The 8786-nt window shown below is 40.3% G+C and overlaps 2 protein-coding genes across 2 annotated transcripts; both read right to left on the bottom strand.

The window, feature by feature from the left end:
* LOC128331123 (olfactory receptor 6C74-like) lies at positions 1 to 984 on the bottom strand. The gene has a single exon (XM_053264477.1). The coding sequence runs from the start codon at positions 982 to 984 to the stop codon at positions 1 to 3; it is 984 nt and encodes a 327-aa protein (XP_053120452.1).
* Positions 985 to 6105: 5121 nt separating this feature from the next.
* On the bottom strand, positions 6106 to 7047 carry LOC128331122 (olfactory receptor 6M1-like). Its single transcript, XM_053264476.1, has one exon. The coding sequence runs from the start codon at positions 7045 to 7047 to the stop codon at positions 6106 to 6108; it is 942 nt and encodes a 313-aa protein (XP_053120451.1).
* Positions 7048 to 8786: the final 1739 nt, after the last annotated feature.

Below are 8786 nucleotides of genomic sequence, written 5' to 3'. Positions count from 1 at the left end.
TCATTCATGCTGCTTCCTTGTTTTCTCCTGGAAAACCTGTATCCCAAAATTCTTATTTGAGTAAATTCCACGCTTCACCAAAATTGCCTTTACAGCATCTTTCATCTGCTGATTTCTCAGAGTGAAGATGAATGGGCTCAGCAAAGGAGTCAACACTGTATTGATCAAAGAAACCATTTTATTAATGGAAGGGTTGCTGCCTGAGGGCCGCACATACATGAAGATGCAACTGCCGTAGCCTAGACTGACAATGATGAAGTGGGAGGAACAGGTGGAGAATGCCTTGTGACGCCCAGAGGCAGATGGAATCTGGAGAATGGTTTTGACTATGTAAATGTAGGACACCACTGTGAACATTAAAGAGCCCAGCAGAGAGATTGCTGATGACAAGAAACTTACCAGCTCCACGATGCTAGTATCTGCACAAGCCAGCTTCATCAAAGCAACACTGTCACAGAAAAAGTGATCAATATGATTTGTATGGCAAAAAGGTAGGTTTGCAACCAAGATGGTGGGGATGATGGTATCCAGAAACCCAGCCATGTAAGATCCCACTACTAGCCACAGGCAGAGCTGAGTACTCATGATGGCTGCATAGTGCAGCGGTTTGCAAATGGCTATGTAACGGTCATATGACATGGCTGCCAAGAGGGCAAAGTCACTGGTTCCCAAAAAGAAGAAGAAATAGCACTGGGAAAGGCAAGCTGGGCGTGAAATGGTTTTGAAGCCTAGTAAAAGGCTAACCAGTACCTTGGGCACTACAGTGGATGTAATTAGAATTTCTAAGCAGGAAAGATTCCATAGGAAGAAGTACATGGGAGTGTGTAGATGGTGATCATGAATGACAACAATGATAATCATGATGTTCCCAGCTAAGGTGAGCAGGTAGGAGGTGAGGAGGATGATACCCATGAGATGTTCCACCTGATGTAGGTCAGGAAAATCAAGCAGGATGAAGTCAGTAATGACTGTTTGGTTCTCCATCATGGATTCAGAAGTACCTTGGAGAAAGAGGTGGATTTATTTCAGAATAATTCATTATGCATTAGGGAATAGAAAAAACGAAATGGGTCTTGTGACAGAGAGAATGCAGTCAAGGCAATACTACGAATCAAAGTTATTTGTTGTGCTGTTAAATGAGATTAAATGGATGTCTTGACCATTTTAAATGTTCAGCTATTGAATCCTCTTGCCTTTATTGGGGGAGGGAGCAGAGAATACAGGAAAAGTATAGAAAAAGCAAAAAGAGAATTGATATCCGGGAGAATGAAGAGAAATGGCAGAAAAGAATAAGGCAAATATTAGAACTGGAGAGAGAAAGAGCGGGAGAGGAAGCGAGAGAGCATGAGAGCATGATGGCCTACATGTATAAAGTTAATTGCAGTTAAATCTCTGTGAAATCAATGAGAGTTAAGTTGATCCCAAGCTATCTTACAGTTATTTCCATGGGACCTAAGCCTGATTGAATTTCTTTTGATACAATTTTGAACCAATTGACTGTGGAGGAGAAAGAGAAAGAGAGTGGAATGTGCTTTGAAAGACTGGAGGTTTACATAACTTTTCTGTTCATCTCAATAAACAGAATATTCTACCCAACTTGTATTGCTATAATAAATAATATTGGCTGACATCCAATATGAATATTAATATGAAATTCCCTAACACTTAATATGATGATTAAGATGAAATTCCTTAACAGTACTACTTTCTTTAAAATTTCTTTCATTGAGTAAATTAGTCAGGACACCAGCCATTGCTACTGATTTGTTCCTGCAGGACCCTAATATTTTAATAGACAAACTCAGAAGACAGCTTAGCCATGGTTCAAAGGAAATATTTACAAGAATACCTTCTTCTAAATGAGCCCCACTGCTTATTAAGTGGAGAGGTCCATGTATGGTTGCTAACAGCTTCTCCATAGCCACCTCGAAGCTTTCGATGCTATTCCTGTCTGGAATTAGAGCTTCAGCACCTTGGCAGCTTGCTTTTTTTTAAGGGTGGGGGAGGGAATCCCAAAACACACCTGTTCAGTTAGGCTCTTGGTGAGTTTAATGATATAAGTTTTAAAGTGCTTAAAAATATATTGCTTTTTAATTGTTTTGCTTGTTTGTAAAATTTGGTGCATTTTAATTGTGTAAACCTCCTTAAGATGTGAGTTTTGGAGATATAGAAATGTTCTAAATAAGTAAATGTACGGATAGATAGATAGATAGATAGGACTCACATGGATCATGCTTTTGCATTCAGCAGCAGTCCTCCTACAGTGAAGGCAACCATTCAGCAAACTCAGGTACATTTCCCAACCGCAGCTCCTACAGAAACATACATGTGGGTGAAACTACATACAGAATCTTGATGTGTCCAAACTTGGACTGATTGGGTTTGCAGAGCTGATCTGACTCGATTGGTTTTTGCAATCTGAAGCACTTCAGAAGCATTCTGAAGAAAATGGCTTTTATCGCTTGTTCAATACCCTCATAAATTGGTATTGAAAGTATTCTTTCAGAAGCAATTCCTGGTGCTCATTAGATAGTCAACTTGCATCATAGACAGTGTTTGCATATTCCTTTCAAAAGTTGTTTCGTCTAATGGTAACTGTTCCCATTGTCTCGCTTTGCTCAGTACAACATTCATAATACTCCTTTAAATGGATATATTATTCCATCTGAATATATAACATATGAAACGGTTTCATAGGTCCATTCTCATGAGACTTACGGAATCACTTCAGGGACTAAGCAAACAACTGTATTAAAAATATGGTATGAAGAGATGTATTTCTGTTATTTTAAGAGTAAAGGATTAAACTGTGCCTCTGGGAAGGTTCAAAGCCTACAATTTTTATCTATTTTTATTTTATTTTATTTATTTATTGTTAGATTTATACCCCGCCTTTCATTAAGAAAAGCCCAAGGCAGCTCACAATAAAATTTAAAAACAAGATTATTAAAAAGACACATTAAAAGCCCACAATCACTGCTACTGGCACTACCATTACTTATACAAATAGGACTTATTGTATTTGTAATGTTGCTGTATTTGTGTGTGCAAGATTGTGAAGCTGGTTGGAGAGGGAAATAAGGATGATGGATTGACCTAGTATTGATATGACAGTATCGGTTCTAGTAAAAATGCTGGAAGTATAAATTCTCAAGCTACTACAGTAAGGGAGCAATACAAAGTCAAGATGACAGAGAAGTCCTCCCCAGCTGAAATATGGGCTTGGAGTCCAGGGTACTTGTTAGAAGAGAATAATTTCTAGACTTTTTCTGACTCCTGGTCTCTCTGGGCAAGTTCCAATGAACTATAAAATCCATTGTTGGTCCCACAATATGGTATGGAGTTCGGCTACAGAGAAAGCAATCAATTTCAGAATCTAAGGACATATTTTTGGAAGGCACAGGGCACTTCTGGAGGTGGAGAAGATCTCTGGAAACTGGAGTGGGGAAACTCTCTCCAGTCCAGGCGTGTCTTCCAGGTGCCAGGTGCATCCATGCCGCTTTAGACTCTCTCTCTCTCTCTCTCTCTCTCTCTCACACACACACACACACACACATACACACACACACACACACACACACACACACACACACACACACAGAGTCAAGAAACTGTCTAAGAAGGTAGTAGTAGCCATTCTTCTCTTCTTCTTCTATCACTGCCACCACCATTGCTAATGCCAGCAATATCCAGAGAAGGATATACTCAGTGAATGCCCTGGGTATTTAAGAGACCATCTTGTTCACCATGGGCTCCACTGCCCACTGAGATCATCTGGAGAGGTCAGCTCATCTAATGGCTACACAGTGATGTGCTTTCTCTGTTGCTGCCCTAAGACTCTGGAATGTGCTCCCTGATGAAATGCGAGCCTACTCTTTTCTGAATTTAAAAAAAAAATAGTCTCAGAAGACTTATTTTTTTCACTCAACTTCTACTGGACAGAAATTTGGGGTGGTCTACAAATTTGAAAAATAAAAATAAAATAATGATAAATAGTATAACTTTAATTGTTTGCATTTGGGGCTATTAATTAATGCATAAAATGTATGTTCATTCTTCAAACAACTATATGTTCTAACAATTATATATGAATGAATGGAGATTTGAGATTTTTTATGGAAATGAAATGTGTGTCGTTGTCACTCTTCTTACACAGTGAGGTTCACTGGTGATTTACTTTGGAAAGACTGCACGATTTATCCTGACTATAGTTTTCCCCTTCTCTCTAAATGCAGTGACCATCATATGTAGCATTTGATCTTGCTTCCTTCCTCAAGGAACCAATGTAAGCTGAAGTGCAGGGTTGTGTCCAAAGTGCCTGCTCTAGGGTTATAATAGATTCCAAAGATCAGTATAAGAGGCTCTGTACATTTAGAAAACACTATAATGTCATGCACAAAACTAGTTAACCTGGGGAGGGCTGGTGGGGAGGAAGGCTCCTACCTGCCTCCCTGAATAAAATTCTGACATCCTCATCCCTTTGCCGCTTGCCTGCCAACATGAGCACCGGGGTGCTGAGCAGCAGAGCTGGGATCTGGAGGAGGAAGTCCTCTGGAATCCCACAAGGGACCGCATGAGGAGCATGGTGCATTGGGGGATTTTCCCGCGGTTGGGTGTGCCTTCTGCCTGGCTCTGTGGAAGGTTGGGCTGCAGGCAGCCCAAGCATCCCCATGACTGGGGGATGAGGTAGAAGGGCATGCATGCACCCTTCTACCTCACTTTTAGCTCAGGTAGAAAACCTGTGCTTCCTGGCAAAGGAGCACCAGGATTGGTCCCAATCCTTATACCTCATATAACACAGTCCACCCAAGTATGGCTGTGCTAGCCTGAGTAGACCTGGCCGTGTGAATTTATTTATTATTTATTTAACATTTTTTAATCGGTCCCATGTTGCGTGTCTAACGCTGTTGTTAGACGAGAGGTAGGTCTTATTAGACTGGAGACATGCTACTGGAGATGTATCATTCTTCACAGGGTTACAATAACGAAGGAATAACGAAGGATAGCAAACTGACAGTGGCAGTGAGCAGGGCCCATGGCTACCAGTAGCACGCATAGGTGAGCAGCAGCAGCATATAACACCAAATAATCTAGCCACAGTCCTCTACCAATGTCACTACACCACTAGCAAGCACAATTCTTGTGCAAGTGGACCAAGAACACAAAAACTGGCAGCTCTTCACATCTGCTCAGCTACATTACCTTCTGGTGTGTGCTCGCTTTTGTTCATTGCACTTGCGCAGCATTTGCCTGGATGTCAGTCACTATTTCTACTATTTGTAGTAGTAATTGTAATGGTATTGCTTTTAAACACCATTAAGTTGTCACTGGGGATGATGGGAGTTGTAGTTTAGCCACAGCTGAATAGCCAAGGTTGCCTATCCCTGTTATAGGGGTTATTTTAGAGAAGTTGTTTACCATAAACCAAGATCAGATCAGTTTGGAAACCACAACTAATATTAGTTTACTTCTAACCTAAATAAGAATTGGAACTCCTACCTCTGAACCAGCCGACAAAGAAGCATGGTTAGAATTGGGCTATTAGATTAATTTGAACTAGGGCAGTCCATTTTTCTTCTTCAGGCTTTTCCTTGATATGAAAAATACATTTCCCAATATTTTTGTTACAAATGTATGCTACCCACCATATTGTGTACCAATAAAATAAAGGAATAGCTGAGAAAGTGAGCCCAAGATGCAAGCAAAGTAGTTTGTTTTCCTTCTTACAATAGATTATACCTAATATTTCCATCTCTGTGTTTGATTTGGAGTACAAAATAAAATAAACACTTCACAAATAATGGGAAATATTTTATTGCTCTAAAGGTACAGCCTCTAAAGAACATTACAAAAACAAGAGTGTAGAAATGTGCAGTTTTAGAATCTCTCCCATATTGTTTAGTGGAGGTGCTGGTTTTGGGAGACCTGGGTTCATATCCCCACTCAGGCATGAAAGCTTGAGGGTGACATTGGACCTATTTTTTAGACTAGCTACTTCACAAGGTTGTTGTGAGTAAAAGCAGCAGCATATATAGCATCATGAGCTCCTTGGAGGGAGGAGAGGGGGAAAGGAATAAAAATAAACATCTCTCTTGTTCACCCAGCTTATTTTGTATTCCCTAAGCACTTGTGAACAGAGTCCCTGAAAACTTCTTGGACCTTCTGGTTTCTAAAGGTGAATATGATGGGGTTGAGCATGGGTGTCACTGCAGTGGTAAACAGTGAGGCAATTTTGTTGAGATTCATGGAACTGGCTTGGGAGGGTCGAACATAGATGAAGACAGATGTTCCATAGCCAATGGTCACTACCGTGAAATGGGATGCACAGGTGGAGAAAGCCTTTTGTCTCCCTGTGGCAGAAGGGATCCTAAGGATGGTGCTTATAATGTAAATGTAGGAGATGAGTGTCAGGAAAAGAGAGCCCAAAAGAATGGGAAGGGAAATGATGAAGTCAATAAACTCCACTAAGCTAATATCAGCACAAGCCAAGTGTAGCAAAGGGGCACTGTCACAGAAAAAATGATTGATCACATTAGGGCCACAGTAGGGCAAGCCCAGCTTCATCACAGTGGGGATGAGTATGGAGAAGAACCCACTCATCCAAGAGCCTACAACCAGATAGACACAAACCTTCCCACTCATGATGATGCTATAACGAAGCGGGTAGCATATGGCTATGTATCGGTCATAGGACATCATAGCCAGTAAAACGTATTCAGAGGTTCCAAACAAGAAGTAGAAGTATGATTGAGATAGACATCCATAGAAGGAGATTGTCTTCCTTTCCAGTAGGAAGTTCTGCATCATTTTGGGCACCACTGTCAGAGTTCCCAGGATTTCAATGATAGACAAGTGGAAAAGGAAGAAATACATTGGAGAATGTAGGCGGTAATCAGTGAATATCAGAGTTATGATGATGATGTTCCCAACTATTGTTGCCATCAGAATGATGAAGAATAACAGAAAAAGGAGGATTTCTATTTCCCAGGGAATAGCAAATCCAATCAAGATGAATTCCATCACATGTGTTGCATTCCCAATTTCCATGTTTCTTCATATTTACCTCTTTGTCTAGAGAACAAAAAACCTTGTTACAATTGATTGGAAACTGATTGATTGATTGATTGATTGATTAAGTGCCATACAATGCTACATATCAGTCAAAGCTTTATCAGTACAACAGAACAGCTCACTTGCAATTAATTCACCACTTTTTTGATAGCATTCTTCATTGATTTGATCCCACTGGCTGACAACCTGACTATATTTACTGGACTACGTTCTATTAAAATTAAGTAGTTCTTTAGAGTAACTTCTGAGTAATATTTTTGAATAATTTAGTCATGATATCAGCCATTGAGTTAAAATATTGATATTAGTGAAACTAAACACTGAATTCATTGGGGCAAATGAGTTTATTTGAATATCAAAGAGTTATGAGTCAGATTTACGGGGTATGCTCACATAGAATTAATCCAAGGGCTTGATTGAATTCCGTGTTGTTTTTCCTCTTTCTGGTAATCTGGAAATCTACACTATTACAGATTTAGAGTGAAAACAGACATAATTTTAAGTGTGGTGGGAATAGTTTTAAACAAATCTCCTGGAATGTGTTTCCAGTTTCCAGTATGTTTTTTAGGGCAGTGAATATGTACTCAAAACTTCTGCCATGTTGTTATAGGGCTTCTTTGACTATCCTTCTTTGACTATGTAAGGGATTACATACATACATCCCTTAAGTATGTAAGGGATTTAGAGGCAAGCAGAAAACTTCTTAAAGGGCATTTGTTGACAGTGGTGTGTAAGAAACTTTTTAAGTTGAAAAAGTTTGAAACAATTTGGAAGTTGAAATTTGCAAACTTATTGCACAGTACACACCATTGTTATTATTTGAAAAGGCACACTATCACAAATAAGCAGACTATAAATCTCATTGATTTGTTTAGATAAGCCAGACCAAATGTTCTTTCTTTTCTTGTTGTAATATGTGAGTTTGATGTGAATTGGAGAGATACTACGACAATGGTCTTATAGTATTAATATTTGTTTCTTTCTCTTCCATTGATTTGTAGATTATAAAAAGATGGTAAACTATTGTAGTATGACATAATTGCTGCATTTAGAATAGTGCCCTTTGAGTAATACCCCATCCTACAGCCTCATGCTAGGGGATGGGTCTTTGTCCCACACTCCTCAGCAGACAGCCTCTGGGAATGCCCTGATTTGTCAGGGCTTGGTGTACAGTGGGGCTTGCACACCGTTCAGGCCACTCCCCGGCTCTGCTCTTCAGTTTGTTTTCTTTGGGATCCCCCTCCCTCCTTCCCTAGGCACACAACAGGCTCTGCTGCTCATCCTTTTGGGGTCTGAGTAGGGATTTTTGGCCCTCAATGAATTGACAATTTTGGAGGCGTTTTTGCCTACTGTTTCCTAACGTTAGTTAGCATCAAGTCACAACTGGGCAGGTACAGTGCGGGCTGGGTGGAGGTGTAGAAGGGTTTGAGATTGATGAGCACCCTTGGGCAATTAAAAAGGGTGGATTGGTCAATTGGTCCTTAGAGGCTTTGGGACTTGGGGACTTTGATTCGCCATGAAACCTGCTTCAGGGCTTCACAAACCTTAAAGGCTGTGCGGCCCTTTGGGTTTGGCAATGATGTAGACAAAGCAGGTCTGCACTGCTTCTGTCCTTGAGTCAGGGTGTGTCGCCCATTCATGGCAAAGAGGAGGACATCAATTTTTAAACACACTGTTGTGGGGTGGAGTTTGTTCCACACACAGTTTGCTGATTT

This window comes from Hemicordylus capensis, chromosome 6 (genome assembly GCF_027244095.1).
Source record: "Hemicordylus capensis ecotype Gifberg chromosome 6, rHemCap1.1.pri, whole genome shotgun sequence".
Lineage (NCBI taxonomy): Eukaryota > Metazoa > Chordata > Lepidosauria > Squamata > Cordylidae > Hemicordylus > Hemicordylus capensis.
The sequence above is the reverse complement of the archived record's forward strand: the minus strand, read 5'-3'. Positions and strand labels throughout refer to the sequence as shown.

Coding starts and splice junctions, on each gene's coding strand:
- LOC128331123 (XM_053264477.1), bottom strand. CDS start 984: ATGGAGAACCAAACAGTCATTACTGACTTCATCCTGCTTGATTTTCCT.
- LOC128331122 (XM_053264476.1), bottom strand. CDS start 7,047: ATGGAAATTGGGAATGCAACACATGTGATGGAATTCATCTTGATTGGA.